Below are 20,834 nucleotides of genomic sequence, written 5' to 3' on the forward strand. Positions count from 1 at the left end.
AGCTGCGTCGTGCCGGTGTCGCGGCCCGCAGTCGGTCGGGGTCGGGGCCGGAGCACCACTATGGTCGGGTATTCGGGCGGGTGGGTTACGATAGTGGAATGCCGTCGTAGTCGTCGAACGCCACCGCCACTCTCCCTCGTCGCCAAAGAACGCGCCCGCACGCACACCGAGCACGGTCCATTGTGCGTATGCGTTTGTGTGCGCGCGCGCACATAGTATTCTCCGGCGGCGGCGGCGTCCCATAGGAAAACAACACCACCGGCCACAGCCTACCCTACCCAGTACCCACGACTACCCACTGACGCCGATACGTAAACGCGTGTATACACACTCCACCGGCCGTTCATCGTGGTGCGCGTTGTTCTCTCATCGTTATTTGCGTGCGCTGTCACTGCGTCGCGGTGTACAGTGTCAGCGCGCGGGCGCGCGCGTGTGTGCATACGTGTGCGCGCGCGTATAATAATACACTTTGTTCAATCCGGGAGCGTGCGCTGCGTGTAGAGCGAGTGGCGTGCTCCGTCGCCATGCGCCGTAGTATGTAACGTAGTAGTATATCGTTGTTGTAGTAGTGTAGTAGTTGTAGTAATAATAATAGTAGTAGTAGTAGTAGTGTAGTAGTAGTAATAGTAGTAGTAGTAGTAGTGGTGGTGGTGGTGGTAGTGGTAGTCGTCGCCATCCAATGCAAGTGACCGTGTGTGTACTCGCGTGTAGGTCTGTGTGTATGTGTCTGCCGCGTCTTTCTCGCTCGCTCCTCGACGCGCGCGACCTTCTCTCCTCTGCCGACGGCGAGGATATATACTATATAAAACATACTAACGTAACGTCGTAACCGCCGTCGCGCGAGTTAGTCGTTGACCGGCGTTGTAATTGTCGTGACGCGTGTGTGTTCGACGGAAAATGCTTATCAGCACCAGTGGCTGCACGACTATTAATATTATTAATAACAACTTGTCCGGTAAGTAGTGGCGTTATGAACGGATATTATTTTTAAATGTTGCTTTATAAAAATAGTGTTTCTCACGAGTGCTGTTGCGTTTAAATTTAATTTTATCTCTTGTATACCACGGTATTCGTGTGTTTTTATTTTTCTCTTTCACGGATCCGTGTGTGGTCGAATGCTTTGAAAGTTTGAACACGCAAACCGACACGGCCGTGTCGTTTACGAATCTTTCAATCTGTCATTGTCCACTTCCAGGACTCCAGTCCAGCGTACCTGTACGTACGCCAGGTTAGGCGTAAAGTCAGGTGTACGTACGGATAAAAATAGTGTACAGGTGCTAAACTCGTCCCGAGCTCTTAGCCTTGGACGTTTGGGACTGGTTTCCTGCCGCGTTAATTTTGAAGACTGGTCACTGAGATATTATTAAGCTAGGAGCGTAAAATAATTAGTGTTTCAGCCGTCCTAAAAACGAACGGATATCGGTTTTCGCGTGTCTTACGGGTGTTCGGTAAACATCTAACGTAGTATTTATCTGCCCGTAAGTGTTAGTGTGTGTTGTGATTGTGTAGAGTGCGTGCGTGCGTGCGTGCGAGCGTGTGTAGAGTGTCGTTAGTGGAAACGAGCTCTCTAATCGGCTATTCATTGACACTTATGCACAACTATTTCGCGATGAGGTGTTGCGCGCCCGAGTTTTCGGCGGTTGTTTTTCGTTCCGCCTCAAGGTCGTCGTCGTCACTGCCGCCGCCGTAGTGCGATGGTGGTGTCCCGTTTTGCACGCCGAATTTGTATCGTTTACGGCGTTCGTGTAAGTTTTCCGTTTCGCCAATCACGATAAATAAAATCAACCGATTGTATTTCTCGTGCGCGCAGTCGCTGTGCACGTATCTATACTGTATCACAACATTTAATACGGCTCTTTCCGATGACGTAAACAACGGTTCTGCTCAATTGTTTATTATAGTACGCGTACTCGAATCGCTGTGATGTAAAAAAAAACCAGACGAACGCGGCTCAGTGCTCGATCTGAATGTAAATAATAATATATTATGATTTCGTTGGTCGTCCGTTTAACAATACATATTCAATTAAACAAATCGAGTGCGATAAGAGCGGAGTGGAGCAGTCTTTCTGTTTAGAGTTAATACGAGAATCGGACACGTGGACTATATGCAGTTTCCAAACACAATACACTATGCACACGCAGTGTTCTGTTTTAATTTGTTTAAATGTATAGCAATATGTTATTATCGTCGTCAACTGGTGCGTTGACGTTTATTTATTTAGTTCGCCAATTGTCTGCAATAAACTAATCAGGTATAAAAATAATACAACTTTAAAACGTATTCCGTCCCGAGTGTGTTATGTATATTATTAATAATATTATACTCTATTATATTAAAACCATTAACCTTGCAGCCGACAGTCCAGTGCATCTTTAATTAGTCATAATGTTATAAGTCACTTTACCTACGTGCTTGGTGTAGCGTACGTTATCGTCTATATTATGATAACAATATCATCCGCGTAACAGAATACTACGAAAGAAATTAGCGCAAACAATGTTGATGTTGCCAATATCATATCCGATTTCGCCCGCAGGATCTTGTATTGAAGCAACGTAAATAGGAAACTAATGGTGGTTGTGAATGCTGAGCTATTCAAAATTTTTTTCGGGGGGATTTGACTAATTTAAGTGTTTATTCCAGTACTCTTATCGTATTCCTTTTGTTATCCGTATCGATAAGTCGTTATTCGATGATAACAGTGGATGAAACGTTAATATTAATAATTTGGATATAGTGACTAATGAGTCCGTCACGCGACGCCGTAAACGGACGAATAAGTGCGTTCGCGGGCGAGTGGCGAATGTGTAACTAGAGGTGTAAATGTGTAATGTGTATATTAAACACATCGTTTGCGCGCGTACAAAGGGCAATTATCTATCAGTGTTGTTCTTATCGTAGATAAATTGGCCCGATTAATACTAATAATTGTTGTAGTACGAATATTTTAAGTGCGTGATGCATTTATTGTGATATTTGCAAAATACTCTACTCATTTCCAAGAATACAATTTTACAGATAAGGCTCTTCGCTCTTATTGTATGTTTTTTCTCCACACATTGAATATATATTATTATGTTCACAATCCTGCTGAACAAGCCTGTTTTCGAGCCTATTGTGTACGATGTTTTGTTGTGTACGGTTTTTTTTTTTATTAATTTTTTGCCGTTTATTTAAGATTTGTTTGAAACAAGATAAGCACGCCATACAGTAAAGTTGCTGTTGGCGTATTGTTCGAGAAACTGTGTGTATAAAAATTATTAGCACGCACGTGTCGAGTACGACTCTTTTTGTCTTTTATTGTTGTGGTGTTTTACACTACAGTATGTCTCCGGTATATACATAATAAGATATACTATGTACATACATACGCTTAATAATGAAATATATTATAATAATAATAATATAGTATAATGTTATGCCAAACTCGTTGAATGAAATTGTATTTTATCAGTTGATACTTGTGTGTGTGTCGAGAGGACGTCATAACAATCTCCCAACAATTATTTATTGCTTTCTTTGTCTTATTTCTTGCACACGCGTGCGTGCAACCAAGTCAACGGAAAATTTACACCAACTGCATAATCGATATAAAAACTTTATTAAATCTTAAATTATTATCATTACTGATGATCACTAATTCTGTCGACTACTATTACTAACAGAAATTCATTGTGGATTTTTCTATACATTTTATAAATAATGTAATTAAATCATTCATTGTGTTTTTTAAGTCCATATTCCTATGTTTAAGACGTAAAATAATATTTTAAAAATAGTGACAACTATCACATCTTTCAAATAATTCTACTTCTTATTGATTTTACCATGATGTGTGTTTTTTAAATTTTTTTATTAAATTTTTTTTTTGTCTGCCATCACGTTTTAGGGCAGTAAAAATGATTCGAATTACGACTTCAGTACCTCATTCGATCAAAAAGTAAATACAGTTGGTACTTTGGGGGGTCAAAAAATTCTTTTTAAATCTAAGATTTGAAAATTTAATACAAGATTTCTTACAAGTTTGTCAACCATTATCATAAAATGAATATCCACCGGAAGGTCAAATTAGGTTTTTATGAGCTTATGAAATTGAAATTTTTACAACATCAGATTTTCACTAGATTTCTTATTTAGCTATTTTCTTATTTTGGGGTAACTCTAAAACAAATTATCGCAGATAGGTACTTGAAATTTTCACTGAAAATTTAATTTTTCAACTTTTTTAGTTTTTTTTCTATTGTCAATATTGTCCTTATGTCAATAAAATTGTATTGGTTAGGTCAAAAAGCTTCACAATTTAATACAAGGCTTCCAACATATTGTTACAATAGCAGTTGAAAAATATTAAAAATACATAGGCACAAATTTTTTTTAAGCATTTATAAAGTTTAAATTTTTACTAAATACGTGAAAATTACGACAATGTTTAAATTATCTTAGATAGAAATTCATAAAAAACTTTCTTTTTAAATCTAAGATTTGAAAATTTAATTCAACATTCCTTATAAGTTTGTCTACCTTTATAAAAAAAAAAAAAAAAAAAAAATGTCCACCTAACCGGAAAGGCAAATATCTTAATAAGTATTAATAATCTATAATATATATTCTAAAAAGATAAACCGTCTCCGCTCAGAATCGCTTTTCTTATACAATGATACAATATCATTAGGTTCAAATTTAATTTCATCCATTACAGTAACCCACTTGTAACCTACTGTATAGCAGAGCGATATATCCACTTTCCCGTTTTTTTTTAGTACTGAAAAAAAAATTAATTTAATAAAATTTTTTTGGATAAATTCAAAATAGCCTATTTGTGAATCTGACTATAAGAGCAATTTTTATGGTAAAAAGATTTATCTAAGTCGAGTAGTTTATTTTTAGAATTTTTTTTTAAATTCAATATTTTTAGATGTCTATGCTGTTAATTTAGCCTCATTCTAATTTTGTAAACGGAACCCATTTTACGTTTAGTTTTGAAAAGCCTGCTCGTTATTCTCGTGGTTCCTCGATATATCGTGGCATTTTCATTTTCCATAAGAAATTACCGATGAGAAAAAGACAAAAACTTGTACACACAACTCGTGCTCAAGTAATTGACTACGTTTTCGTTGGCTTCTTTCATAGTTCATTTTTATTTTTTTTTAATGGTTTGTCGCGCATGTAATGATACGCCCCAAGTCAACAACATTCGCAAACACACGTACACACAATGCATGTCCCGTGACAATAATTCTGTTTTTGATATCGCTCTCAACAGTTTCCGTTATTTTGCTGTCTTATCAATAAATAATTTTTAAATAATATATAGCGATAACGTGGATTAAAAAGTTTCCCGTCCAAAACTATTTACTATACATTAACTTGTTTTCAAGTTAGATTCAGAAGTCTGTGACTTTACTATTATCGCATCGTCATGTCAATAATTGTCATAATGATATACTATATTATTATTTATTAGATTTTAATTTCTAACCTGTGTGATTGGATTTATTTTAGGTGTTTCTCAAAAATACGTGTAATGATCACCAGCGGTCTCGTGGTGGACGGCGTTAGCCACGGACTCCAGGCCCATTTGCCGTATAACCACCAGGCTGTTCATAACCACCACCGTATGTCATATGTAGAACCGTCGGCATACATGAAATCGGTGGGACCGCCACCTCCTTCACCGCAGCAACAGCAGCAACAACAACAGTCTTCCGAGCTGCCATCCACGCCAGAGTTCCTGCGGCCGTTGCCGAAACCGGCACCCGTGAACCCTCTAAAGGCACCTCGGGCGTCCTCAAAGTACGCAGTGGATTGCCGTCCGGTCAACCTGACGGCCCCTAAAGAACCGTTGCCGCCACCGTCAGTTGACCACCACATCAGGTTGGACGATCGGCATCATCCATACCCAGTGTACGGACATCCTCGGCTCTATGTCAGTACGACGCCGTACCACCCGTACCATCCCATGCACCAGCCGCCGGCGCCATACGGTGTGTACACTAGCCCGTACGCACCTGTCATCCCGCGAGATACTAGGCACCATCTTATGCAGCCACCGCAAGAACGGAGATACCCAAGTCCACCGAATAAGAACGGCAGTGTTAGCGTCGGGAGTCGGACTAGCCCATCGTCGTCGCCTCCCGAACAGTTCAAAGTTCCAAACGGTAGGGACAATAAACCACCCCTACAGCTGCAACACCAGCGAATCCTACCGCCTCCTCAACCGGTCACTACAGTGGCCGCCGCTCCTGCCGTCAACCACAACAACAACATCAACAACAATAACAACAACAACAACAACAACAACAACCACATAGGCGCAGCCGCGGAACCATCGCCGAAAAAACTGCGGCGTATCACGCCCGAACCGCTGTCACCGCCGACGCCCAAAACGTCAAACTTCACCAAGGGTTCGCTGATACGGTTGGCCAACGGCAATATAAAAAAAGTCGAAGACATGAGGACCGAAGACTTTTTGAACTCTGTGGAAAACAGCGACCTGCACAGGATCGATCCTAGTACGGTAGTGAGAATCGAACCCGTGGCGGATTCGGCGGTCAAAGGCAACATAAAGATCACACTTAGCTACGGTGACCAAAGAAATCATCAGGTAAGCGATATTTCAAACATTATTACTATTGCACATTATATTTTTCATCGATAAGGAAGTCGTCGTAGTAGTTTTCGTAATAATAGTAATAACAGTAGTAGTAGTAGTAGTAGTAGTAGTAGTAGTAATATAGTAGTAGTATTTTCGACCGACCGCACTCTTCATCACTCCCACCACTCGGGCTGTACCATCCCGAGATCTCGTCGTATATTAAACGTGTATAGTAAAATAATATGGTCTCTACATGGAACCGGGTTTGGCGAAAGACGGCGTAGTAGAAGGCGGTGAGACTATAATACGAATAGTAGGTGGATGACGTTGTAGTGGAGTAGGAGTACCATTAGCGCGGCGGTTTTAAAAACGAACCACTCGTCGCCGCCGCCGCGGTAAATTCTGTATGTAATAATAACTTCTGGAATGCAACCAAGACGATACGGGTTTTTTATTATTATTATTAAATTTTATCATGACGACGGTGCGCGCAGTGGGTGTCGCGAGGCGGTGGTGGTACGAGTGCAATGGGCATGTAATCTTGCTACGACCTTGGGAGTCCACGAGAGGAACGCGGCGGCGGCCCCCGTTCTACGAGGCGAGTTGTAATGAGTGACATTGTTCCGGACTGGTTCTAGTTCAAGAGGTGTGGAAAAACCCGGAGCTTGTGGAGGCGGCCATATTGCGTGGCACGAGTTTGGCTTGGCGTGCGCGAGTTTGTATGTGTAAAAATGTTAGTCTTAGTTTTTGTGTGTGAGTGTAATAATATTATACTACGCGCTCGTTGGAATTCCTTGTCCGCCGACGACCACACGACAAACCAACGCGCGCGCGTGTGTATATTCGACGCCGTTTTATCTCCAACTACCTTTTTAACGAAATTGAATTATAAAGTGTAATATAATTATGCACGTATCACCTACCTATGTAGTATTTAAATAATTTTTGAACTTCGTTTTAAGGCCACTGCCGTGCGCCGGGACAGATTTTCCCGACATGTTCCACCGGTTGGTTTTGCGTAATATATTGTTCACAGTCAACACTTCACATGTGAAGTCTTCTTGTACGACCTCCCCTCTCACACACCCACGACTGATACTCAACGACTATTGCCAAACGACGTTGACTCGGTGGCGCATACGTCCGTCGAAGTATAAACGAAATTTGTTAACGGTTAACACGTTTTTAGTAGTTTTCCTACGATCTCCGAGAACGAACATAATGCGTCCCTTCAGTCCCTTGTTGTTGTTGAAATGTGCGTGTCTGGGGTCCAAGCATCACAAACATCTGGTATCACATGTTCAAATATCGAACACTATTAGTGTAAATGTACTGCACGTTTTTTTTTATTCCTGAATTTCGAATTATATAGAAACGAATTTAAAATTATCGTTGTCTAGATAGAACATATTGTATACTCTTTCTACTATATAATATTGTAATTATAATTTTATATTCTTTGAAATATTAAAATTAAATTATTAATTTTCAATTATTGTTATTTTTTTAATTAATGACTATTATTATTATTATTACTTAATATTATATAATTATTTATTTATTATTTTATTTTTTAATATTAATTTAAATTATTATATTATTATATAATATTATAATTATTATTAAAATATTATTTTGTTTTATTCATTAACCCACTACAACATAGGTCAACATACTTATTTGGTTACAATATCATATTGATATCGGTATTTTATTAAATTTTTCAAAAGCGTATAATTGATATTAAAGTATCGTGACGTTTACTTGCTCGCAGTTGTTCGAAAAAAGAACGAAAATTTTAAACACTTATAATAACTTATATACATGAAACTATATTACTGATTTTTCTTATATTTTATCGGTATTAATATATTATATATTTTTAATGCTCTAATTTTAATACACTGGTAAAATTATTATTTCGAAGACTTGAGTTTGTAATATTTTTTTATGTAAATTTGTTAAACAAATTCAATAATAAATACTATTACACTAAATTATTAATACCTGTGTTCCCTGAATGCGTAAAGTGGTAAAAAGTGTATTATAAGTGCATACGTGTTAAAAACTAATCTGTTCATAATAATTATTTTAAGTTTTTAAATAATTATTGATTGGATACCGTTTGTACTTTGTAGGGACATATCTCACGACAATTACAAATTACATCACTTGAATTTCAAATTATCCAAATGTATAGTTGTGTACAAATGCGTGCAAATTTATTTCAATTAATAATTTAATTTGGTCCGAGAACTCTGATGAATTCGGAGAATGTTTTAATGTTTTAATGATATATAGTATTAAGTCGTAATTGAATTATAAATGTACCTACTAATATGATATTTATCAATTTATCTACGAATTTGTATGTTAAACCCATTCAAATGACATTTTTAACTATATGCAACGGTCTTTGTTACATTATTCAATTTCAATCGTGTTCATTGTCCAAAGCTAATTAATACATATTACATAGTACATGCCATACAATTTTATTGGAAGTGTTATAACCGAATGCTTGATTTCAAAATATTTCTAATTAGTTCAATATTGTTGTATTATTATTTATGAGTGTCGTCGGAAACATTGGAGTAAGATTGTAAAAATGTAAATTCTTGATTTATTTGATAAGTCTTCATTTAATATTATAATGGCCCAGACTTTTTTGTACGTCTATCATCAACATGATAAAATCCAAATATAATATGATGTACTTTCTCATTTCGTAGAATTCTTGGTGCCGAGAATTATATTGCATGTTATTTTTTTATCTTGTGCGTAGTGTTCATTTTCGTCAAGAATTCCTATTAAGCAATCACAGGACCGTTTCCACTAACTCGTTCAAGCCATATAACCGAGCATTTAATAAAAAAATGTTTATATCACAATTTATCTTAATAGATGTGTCGTTTTAACCGATTATCATTTTTAAAAATCGTTCCCCGTAATTGTTTTTGCATTTCGCATTTCATTATTTTTGATTTCTAAAGAAAAATAAGTACACATGTTTAATGCACATACAATATACATGTTTATCTGTACATGGTATATTGGCATGTGCAGTTTGCACTGTGGTTAGTAATGAATAATGACAAATGAATAATAATGATAATGATAGTAATATGTGTCGACCAGGTTTGCGGCACGGCTAAATCGTTGCCGATGGGCGATAAATAAAATCCATTCTTCGGCAAGCGTTTTATTATAAGAAAAAAAAATATATTATCCAGTTCAAAGAGCAAATAATTAATGTAGTTTAGGTGCGTTTTATTTTTTTTCAACTCATTTATTTCGACGGCGGTGGCGCCGGTCGCATTTCATTACGTAACACGTATTTTTCTTACTCCGGTAGGTGCGATCTCTATGGCAGTCTTGCTATCGAAAACGCATAAATTTCATTCAGTAATAGTAATTAGATATTACGCACGGTCGCGTTTTCGTGATACGTGGTTACCGGTTAGCGCGGGCGGGCGGCGTGCAAGTGATGTATATAGTCACCATCGTTTTCTCTAAACGCGCAACACGCGCTATTCGCGAGTTGCGGTCAACCCTCCTCTACATTCGGTTGTATGCATACTCCCTCACCTCGCCGTCCACTTTGTTTTTCTCATCGTTAGTTACGCTTTTTTTCTACGTTCGTGCAAACTAGTTTCGATAATGGAAATAAAAAGATGCCCGAGAAAGGAAAGAACGAGTAAAACGACAGCAGCACACGTATATAGAGAAAGAAAAGATGGCGAAAAAAGCTGATATTAAACACAATACCTAAACGAACTCGTTGCCCCTTCTAACTCCCTTCACCATAACCCGATTCAGTGCTATGGAGAGTATTGTTTGTGTGCGTGTGTGACCTTTTTAAGTCTGAAGGTCGGAATGTAGACATCGATTGGAAATGCTAATACGGTGCCCCTTCCCAACTCCTCCCGCGTGATAATCGCAATGCTCGAGTGCACCCGCCGCGCATGTGCACCAAATAACTTCCCTGCCGATGATATAGAGGGTGAATGCGTGTGACCCCTTTCGGTACCCCCTTCATACACTCTTCAGCAATAGTGTAGTGAAAGATTGTTTTTCTTTTTATACTCAATGAACCGATTCTAGTATTCTATTATGCAAAAGCTAAATACCTTATTTCATTATGCAGCATTACTACTTCTATATACTTATATCTTTATGTATTTGCATTTGGATTTTATCCGGCACACGCAGTCACGACTTGAATACATACTCGTAACTCCACTAATATTGCCATTTGCCAATCACGCGTGCTGAGTTAAAAAAAAATGCAAAAACCATGGTCATAAATTGTAATCGATAATCATGGCGGACAAATAATAAACGCGTGCACTTTACGTTCAGACGAGATCAAACTACTCGATAGTCCATATAGTTGTCGAAGTTAGGATTTTAGTTTATCTTTTCGACATGGGTCATGCCAGGGAAGTGAGGATTAAATTCTTGAACTTGTTCAGAGTTCTAAACTATAAATAATATTATATAATATTATTGTCTTGCTATTATCAAACTCATGGGTAAAACAATAAATTATATTATATATATCGAACCATTTATGGATCCTATTAGTATCATCTTATTCTTAAAGGTTGGAGAAATGCTAAGATTTCAAACATATTTAAATAACAATACAATTTATAAAATTTATAACATTATTGGACTCAGGACACGGATCAATGGTGATTTATACGGTTTATAACTGTGTTCGCTTAGATTTCTCAAGACCTTCTATAATCGTTCGGGCAAATTATGAATCCCTATTTTATTTCACGTTTAATAATGTAAAGTTACACGTAGGTATAGCTCCATATTCCTATTTTCTACTGTACAAAAATGTACCTATACATATCGTTATCGCACACCGTTGACGTCAGTCGCCGTCCGACTAGTACATAATCATCTGAGACAACATACAGATAACGCACAACTCGGTCAACGTTCGTGTAGAAATATATGTTGTGAGTTGTTTCCAAATTCTTTCATTGCTTAGAATTTTTAATACTTTAAAATGTTTTAATAAAGATTGCTCAAAAGTCGTCATTAGTGGAATTATAGGTAGGTAGTAAAAAAAGTTAAAATCATAGCAACTATTTGTAAGAGCATTTGAAGTTTAAATTTTATAAAATTGTTAAATTATAATTTTTGCTCTATCTTTTTCAGAATGACTTTTTTCCAACTGTTCTAAACATTAAAACATGATGCTTTATTCGTTATATGCATATTAATCCGTATACATACACGTGATAATAATATAATAATATCGTAGTAACGATGTGCTACATTGTATGGATGGCCGTTTATTGGTGGGGGCATCGGGTTATGTGGAGCAATGTCAGTGTTGTTGTTGAAGGGGTGCTTGAGTGATGTTTTCTCGCATGACACATGGTTTAGACACAAACATCGCATGTGTTGGTCGTAAAAACGAAGAGAAAACATGTCGTAAACGATCGCGGTGCCGCGGTGGGTTGGTTTTACTATATTATATTGTGTATACGTACTATACGTCTTGTACTGAAAAACAATGTCGTGCGAATACATGACAGTCACTCGTTTCAACATTTTATAAGTTATAACAACTCGACGATCACACGTTTTCTAGTGATGACATACAAATTGTTACTAATAATAAAACTTGTAGCGGCGTAAACGAAATACTGATAGGCGATAGTTAAGTACTCATGTCTTATATCGAGACGGTGAGACATAATTATATTAATCCTCGTATTTTGCTGATATTTTTAAAAGAAAAAATGTATTAACGCAGTCAGAAAATCAAAGAAATTTTGGAAATTTTAGAAAAATGCATAGCACACGGAGACGGAGGTTTGGTGGTGGTTACGAAAATTTTGTGTGGCGTCGACAGCTTTTCTTTGTTATTGTTCACCCTGCGGGACCGACCAAACCCTGGCAACAGCAGGTTGCCCACGCATGCGCCTCGTCTGTTGGAGCTTATGAATTGTGTAGGGGAATTCATTCATACAACCCACCACCCGCGTAATTTCCGCGACGCCGCTGTTAGTGCCTGGTGGTCGTGACTCGTGCTCAATGGCGGTCGGATAGCGCGCCCGCCACTTTAACGCCGCGCTTGCGTGTTTATTATTATTATTCTACACGCCGGGTGCTTTTTCTAATCACGTATAACGTTTTTTATACTCCATCTCGTTCCGGTTAGCGTTCGATGATTTTAAGTTTAAAACAATACTCAAACATATTTTATAATAATAATAGTATAATACAAATACAATACATTGAATATAAAATATTAATACTATATATACATAAAATATGTTTGACGCTGCGATCTACATCCATAACACAGAAAACATACTTTATCATCAAATTTCCATAAGTACGATTCACGCTGTCTGTAATGTTGTAGCGTCAAACACAGTTTTACTAAATTTTCATTTTATGACCCGTTGTATATTAGATATAAACACAATATATATAATTATTGTTGAAAAATTAAAATATTAGAGTAAACTATATGTTTTAGTCTTTTAGATAAATTATATTATTATTATATATGCATAATGCATATATCTTATTACCGTAATCAATAAATTGTAGAAAAATGAAAAAAAGTGATATTAGGTTAATTATTAAATGTTAATATTGACCTAGAACTCTTGTAGTAATTTTCCTAGGAAACAACCCATACATATTCATTGATAAAACCGTGAATAAGTTATCCGTATCCGCATTTAAGCTTAATGGGTGATAGATGTTATAGGTACGATTTGACGTGTTAAGTTTTAAATCTATTTCAATGGTTTTCGGGTGTTTCATGTTTCGATTCGACTGCTGAAATGACATAGCAATGATAATAAATAGTATTAGCAATGTATGCCTAATGCCTATAATACAGTAATAATAATATACATATACAGCAATACCTAACCGTCTGATACAACCGATGAACAATCTAATTATCTACTGATTAGTAATTTATTATATTAATGATAATGTAGAACACTTAAAAAACCCATTTAGTTATATAATTATTACTAAATTACATATTACTTATATAATATGAGCTAGGTACTCTGGGTACTTACGTTCCGGAAAATTTGACATACCTACTTGCCATACTTATATAAGGTTATGTACCTTATATAAATTGTAATAGGTACATAAAATCTATTTGAAACGTTAGAAGTTCGAAACGTGCAAAACATATTTATGTAAAGTTTCAGTAAATAACAATGAATAACTAAAACATACTAAAAGAACAAACATGTTTAGCGTATGCTAAAAAGTATAAATTATTGTATAAATAGTAGTCGGAAAAATATATTTAGATATTAATATCAGACTAACAAATTAAATAATAAAACAAACCCGAAGTGAAATTGAAACATATTATAAACTGCGATACGAGCCAGAGAAAGAGTCGCCTCTCTCCGCATTGACCTCGGCATTGACGTTTTCGGCGTAATCGGTAATTTGCTGTCACACGTCATTCATAAAAAAATGTATAATAAGCTCTCAAAACATCGTATACAAAATGTATTATTACATATATACAGGTTTCTAGTCCTTAGCACTTTATCAGAACCCACACATGCGTGTTTCTGAAGTTCTTCTTTATTTTCTCCGTCGTTTCCCTTACTGTTCAATTTGTCATGTAATTTTGAACTCGAGTTTTCGATTGCCGAAATCTCATTATCTAGTGGATGTTGTTTATGCGTGTGCGATATCTCGATTCTCGATAGCTTAAAATTTGTATTGTTATTATTTCTTTTACAACATGTTCAGATAATTTATTAATTATTTTGGTAGTTTAGTACCAAATTCGCTTTTTATCGGCTATCCGCTGAACTTCACAAGTGTGCTCACCACATATACTCATCAGTTATTAGCGTATTACTTATTATTAATTACCTACAAAATAATAAGCTTTAATGTTAACCTTTATGTGTCTAGTCAGTCTACAGATATGATTAATGTATTCTGTAAATGTTTGGTTATGTGTTTTACTAGAGCCATAATTCGCGGAAATCGTTTTCAGGGTAAATATACTAGCTATAACCTAATAGGTACCTAAATATTTTAGTTTTTAGTTTTTTTTTTTATACGAAAAAACTTGTATTTTAATTGTATTAAAATATTATACACTATTACCATTTCCAAGTTACATTTTATTTTTTTTTCGATTCATAACACGCGTTGTTGAAATCATGCCAACTGGATATTAAGTTAAATGCATATAATGCAGTTTTCCTACATATGTACTATACAACAACAATTTACCATTAGCACTTGGGTCAGCTGTCTTAAAAGTTAAAATGTAAATTTTTAACGAACTAAGCGTGCTTAAAAACAACTATCTGCTCAAATACAATGAATTTGATTTGTAAGCATACTAATAACAAACTGTTGTATACTCGACGTGTATACAGCGTGTGCGTTTTATAAACTCTATATTAAGTGGGTTATTAAATATGAAAAGCAATAAAACACGTCTGTACTTGGTGTTGTAACTTTGTAAGTGGTTTGATTTCGTATGATCCATTATAAAAAGTATAGATGTATATGTATACAATTTACATTAGGTGACAATTATAATAATTATTATTATTACTTATTTGTTATTAGTTTACGTATGAATGGACGCCGAACATGTTTAAATCCAATAAAATCGAATACTTTTTACTATCCTATTAGTATAATGACGCCGAACCGTACATAATATGTATAGTACATTATAGTATACAATAATAATACGTTCCGCCGAGTATTTCGTATATTGATTTCAAAACCGTGTGGTGTTTAGATGTGAATCTTTTCTTTGTGTACAATTTCAAGATTTGGGCTTGGCTGTTTTTTTTATATAGATGTCACAGCCAGCCATACAATATGATATTATGATGGTTACATGTTAGCAACTAATGTATTTTACTGTCGTCAAGATTGTACCTCGAATCATGATTTACGGTCAGAACGTTGTTTGGACACCGTGTTGAGCTATCGTAAGAAAACAATGATTTAAATAAAAACGCAGCCGTGATCACGATAATATTTTATTAACTTCGAAACGATTATCATAATTTATTTTATTATTATTATAAATTAAAATATAATTGAAACGATCGTTGGAGCAAAAATGTAATTATTGACGGGTGGTGTCATTTAATCCGGGCGAGGCCGTGTCCGAAATCTCAGTGTTGTGTCGCATAATGTCGTATACTCACAAGTGTCACCGCCGTTGCATTCCTCCGATGCAACGTTTGGGATTCAATATGAGAACGCTATTGTATGCACATTTTGAAAAATGTATGCTCGGCGAACATGCGCGCGTGCTTTCATACATTATTATTTTTTTAAATTATAAATTCGCGTTTATTCGATGTAACCTAACACATAGTAGGTACCTAGATACTCATAATGCACATCGCGCGCACGAGCTGACATCTTCAAGCGGTAATTGCGCGCGGCGGTGGGGGAATTTCGTCCTTGAGTCAAGGCAGGGTCATTACTATGTAGGCTAACGTATTCGTTGTAGTAGGCTTATAATATTATTATTATATCGGTCTACCGTCTCCTCAGCTCCGTCGTTCCCTCTCACCTGCCCGTGCGTTCCTCACCATAACCGACCGATTGATCGCCTCTTCACCGCGCTCGCGGTATAACTTCACTCCTCGTATTCATCTTTATGAAATCTTCGTGGTTGGACGAAAAAAATACACACACGTCACGTATAAAATATGATAGAATAATGCTATTTTCAGTCGCCGACGACCATCTCTCCGACTCCATCAACATCTTGCTCGCGCGCCGAGTTTGTTGACCTGTTGCACTCCCGACCACTGACCGACGAGCGATAGAGACGGCAACCGCCGCATATTATTACACGCGCGCACGCGTACACGCCCATGGTTATTGCCAAAAAAATAATAATAAATAAATAAAAGAAGTACAAATCCTGTTCAGAGTTGGCCTTGTTCGAGGACGAAGAAACGCACGCACATTTATTATATGTTCATAATTCATATACTAGTCGGTCGTCACACGCACACCAGCCGCGTTAGCGTTTCTTCCTATACAATTTACATAATCGGTTTTTGTTATTATTATTTTCCCTATACGTGTGGGACCGCCGTCTATAATAAATTGGTACCATTAGAGCAGTCGCTCAACAGTCTGCAGCGACAGTGTTATCATAAACTTGGTAGACAGTATAGTTGGTTTCATCGAAGTCGTCCCCGCATCATATTATAATCTTCGCAAGATGCGGCCGCGTGTTCAGTTTACCGAAATGGCGGAATGTGTTGGGGAATCGTACGTTGTAATCTCGCCTCTGACCGCCGTCGTCAAAATATATTATGTGATGACATCCGCCATTCCTTTGTCGACTGACGTGGTGGCCGTGGTGGTGCCCCGCCGCATTGCGTGTTACAAATTACAATTATAAACATCCGTGGGAGTGGTTGTTGTCGCGTATTGTTCCCCACCTCCTCTATATAAACACTGTATTGTCACATGTATTATAATTATATACAAAAAACAATATTATGTGATCGTACATTATAGTAGTTTATCGTCGATAGACATATTGTATAATATTTATACGCGTTCATTATAACATTGTATATTTTTATGTATACGTGTGCGCGCGGATATCTCGTCTCAAGGGCGCCGCGGGGGGGGGGGGGGTGCAATTGCACCCACCTGGCTTAAAAAAAAAAATTTTATGGTATTGAAATGATTTTTTTTGCATAATTATCTGTTAAAAACTTTGTATCCGACGAAAAAACAAAAATAACTTTGTATCGTCATATAATTTGAAAAAAAATTTCTACGTATTTAACTAAAATAATTTAAACATTATTTAGAAATCAAAGTATACTATGCACGATGCACCCCCCTGACAAAATTCCTGGCGGCGCCTATATGTCTCGTCTTATACAATTGTCAATATAATAGGTACGGATTCGAATATCTTTAGGCTTTTAGCGTCCGAGTTGTCAGGAATAATTCGGATTAGGAAAAACGAATCGCATCTTCGGCTAGATTGGTTGAGCGTTGTAGCTGCTTATAATATGCACATAGTAATACTCACCTACACCAATTAAAATAGGTACAACGAAAATAATGAAATGTAAACGCTTGTCGACGGAGGTTCAATTAATAATTGTTTTCATTGTTTTTAGATGGGCAGTGACAACAAAAAGACGAGTTCAGTTGCGGCCGTTACAGCTGCGGCGTCTAAGTCACATCAGGTGGAAATGGAGAGCGGCGCAGAACACCCGTACTTCGTGTTTGGCCGGGGCTGGGCGTCGTGGGACCCGTCCAAGACGTTGGCCAAGTATGGGCTGACTTGCCAGCGACTGCAGGTGGGCGACGTGTGCGTGTCGCTGACGAAACGAGCGTCGGCGGTAGCCTCTGACGCGACAACGACCACGGCCACGACGACGCCACCGCACGGTAAACGACGACAACAGCACAACGTCGCTGTAGCCGTGCAACAGCAGCAACAACAACAACAGCACAACAATCATCAGCAACAAAACCTCCATCATCTCCATCAACATCATTCGGCAGTCGTTCAAAAGGGTCAACTGCAGCCGCAGCAGCAGTCCGTAGACGACGAAAAGAATAGCAGGAACAAGAGACGGTGGTCCGCCCCTGACCCGGAACCCGGTACTTAAGAACACGGTTTACTATGAAGAAGACAACAATCCTGTGTGCCTAAATGTTTCATTTCCGCGTCTCGGTCTTCCTCAAATCTTATGAAAGCGTTAACGATGTTTACGTCTTAAATACATTTATGTAATCGTTTCGCGTTGGTTTTTGTATAATATTTTTATTGATATAAAATATTTATACGTGCAAGATTTTACGGGACAAAAACGACGTTAAAAAAATCTTCTAGTCCCCTACCCCATCCATCCTCCTTATTTCTTCCATCAACGATGTGACATAATTTTTCGTTTTGTTGTTTGTATACTTTCATTGTTTTCTCCATAACCAACCCAAATAGAATTGATTCCAATCTCTCGTGGCGGTGTTTAAGTTGAAATTTTGTTATGTTGGTGTGTAATGATTCCCAGCTTTGCAGTTACTTTTACTTCAATATAATATGTAATCGTATTAAGACTGAAAATTCTCGGAAGGTTTTTATAGATTGTTTTGGATATTTCATACAATGGTACAAAAGTATATAAGTACATTATATAATTATAACCACGAGGTGTTTGGAATGTGAGGATCAGGGCAGGAAAAACTAGGAACTGAAAAAACAAAACGCAATGATAAACTAAAGGATTCACTAGTTTTCTCTTAATGTGAAACATATTAAATTATAATTTGTTATGTGTAAAAATGAGAAATACTTATTTTTATCATCGTTATTTTGTTAAAAACTCAAACAAAAATTTAGATACATGTTATACATTCACTATTAAAAGTCTATAAAATGTATTTTTTTTTCTCGGAAAAAACAATGTAAAAATCAATACCTATATAATTCGTATTTAATAATTATAGATAATAATATTATGTAAACCACCTTTTAATATTAATACGCTTAAAACTTAAATGCCATACATTACGTGTTATTATTATGTATAAGTTTGCAGTATTTCAAAAACTTTAAATTTATTTCTGGATAGAATGATCTCATCGCGCGTAAATGAACAAATTTTTTTCAAAAATTTTAATTTCTCCTCTTTCTAAATTAAAATTTTTACGCATGTGATATTTTAAAAATGAGGTGAAAATGACCTTTTGATTTTATATTAAAATAATTATAATAATATATCTATATATTATATAATATATATATATATGTATTATAAAATAACTTAAAATAATATTACTATATACGAACATTTGACTCTCAAGACTATAGTTAAAAAATAATATATTTTTACTATGATAATTTTCTTTTAATTATTAATTATATACTTATAACTATTTTTGTTAAAAATCTGATAAGTTGAAGAGACTGACAAGTACATGATAATCGCGGTTGAGTATAACCACTTAATTATTATATTTTTTCTCTCAGGTCTAAAGACTGTAGATGTGAAATTCTTTTTACCTCTCAACAATATGATATTTATTTATTTATATTTAGCCCATGCTTTTTCATGCACATATCCTCATTTTGTCTAATGTATAAATTATAATATTTAAATGTATTGATGTATGATTGAAAATAAAAATTGCCGAATTGTATTTATTTTATTGTATAAAGTTATACAAAAATGGCAATAATACTTTGAGTTTACCAGAATGTTATTTTTATTTTTATTTTTTATTACTTTACCAATATATTATATATGTATTATATTGCATACATGATTATATTTTTATGTTTTTTTGACTATTTCATATTTTACATGTATCGGATTAGTTAAAATGTTTATTACCTTTTGAAACGTGAACTTTGATTGTATTGTGTTAAAAAAAAAAAATAATATTTTGTTGAGTCTATATATATATTATGTACAAATCTTACATTGTTTTTCTTTTTTACACTCGATTAGACCTGAATATATTATATATTTATATGTATAATTTAATTTATAAAGTTGTCCTAATAACATATGCCATAGTTGTCTTACGGATGATTATATATTAAGTTTAAAATTCATAACCATGTGCGTTTGTTGTAAAACGTTTCGCATCACATGGTTGAAATTTAAAACAATATAAGCACTATTTGTTTTCTCTCTGACTTGTTACGTCGTGCAACATGGCATATTATTTGCATTCGGGAGTATAACACTTGTATTATTGTTACCTTTAATATTAGAATGAATTGTCTTATTATCTAACATAAAGATAGAAATATTATCTATGTTTATTCGTTGAATTGTTTACGATGTTTCAATAATTATTAATAAATTGCTTTTTATAATCGTTATGACTACGAGTATGTAAAATATAACAATTTAAAAATGCTCATACATAGATTGAAACATTTAAATATTGTAAAACAGGCGACTAAAAATACAGATAATATTCTTGAATTTTACTTTGAATAAAGATTAATACTTCAATTCACTTTAACATTAAGTATAACAACTCACAAGATGGTTCTACCGAACGGAAATTTTACGATGTTGTGCACGGGTCAGAGAAGAGGCTCAGACAAATGGTGCGCTAACATGCTCATACAAACGTGGTAGTGCATGTATCAAGTTGAGAGTTCTGATCTTTTAGTACATTTTATTTCAATAAATTATGAAAAATTGTTTTTTTGCGTATA

General features: G+C 35.7%; 1 protein-coding gene and 1 long non-coding RNA gene across 4 annotated transcripts; both read left to right on the top strand.

Annotated features, from left to right (window-relative positions):
* Nucleotides 1-329: 329 nt before the first annotated feature.
* Nucleotides 330-20,489, top strand: Atx-1 (Ataxin 1). 3 transcript variants are annotated; one of them, XM_015510956.2, is made up of 3 exons: nt 330-955; nt 5,506-6,607; nt 17,770-20,489. In XM_015510956.2, the coding sequence occupies exons 2-3, from the start codon at nt 5,528-5,530 to the stop codon at nt 18,265-18,267; spliced, it is 1,578 nt and encodes a 525-aa protein (XP_015366442.2). In that variant the 5' UTR covers nt 330-955; nt 5,506-5,527; the 3' UTR covers nt 18,268-20,489. The 3 variants fall into 3 exon arrangements, with proteins under 3 accessions (XP_015366442.2, XP_015366443.2, XP_015366444.2); XM_015510957.2 differs by lacking the exon at nt 330-955 and adding an exon at nt 976-1,745; XM_015510958.2 differs by lacking the exon at nt 330-955 and adding an exon at nt 1,989-2,254.
* Nucleotides 6,614-8,598, top strand: LOC149056051 (uncharacterized). The gene is made up of 2 exons (XR_016191348.1): nt 6,614-7,493; nt 7,561-8,598. It is a non-coding gene; the product is annotated as an uncharacterized LOC149056051 (long non-coding RNA).
* Nucleotides 20,490-20,834: the final 345 nt, after the last annotated feature.

The sequence above is a fragment of the Diuraphis noxia genome, unplaced genomic scaffold, assembly GCF_037042655.1.
Source record: "Diuraphis noxia isolate RWA-SAM2 unplaced genomic scaffold, SU_Dnox_SAM2 contig0004, whole genome shotgun sequence".
Classification (NCBI taxonomy): Eukaryota; Metazoa; Arthropoda; class Insecta; order Hemiptera; family Aphididae; genus Diuraphis; species Diuraphis noxia.

Bases quoted from the DNA above. Each gene is read 5' to 3' on its own strand.
- Atx-1 (XM_015510956.2), top strand. From the start codon at position 5,528: ATGATCACCAGCGGTCTCGTGGTGGACGGCGTTAGCCACGGACTCCAG. The intron at 6,608-17,769 runs GTAAGCGATATT...CATTGTTTTTAG, and splicing joins GTGACCAAAGAAATCATCAG to ATGGGCAGTGACAACAAAAA.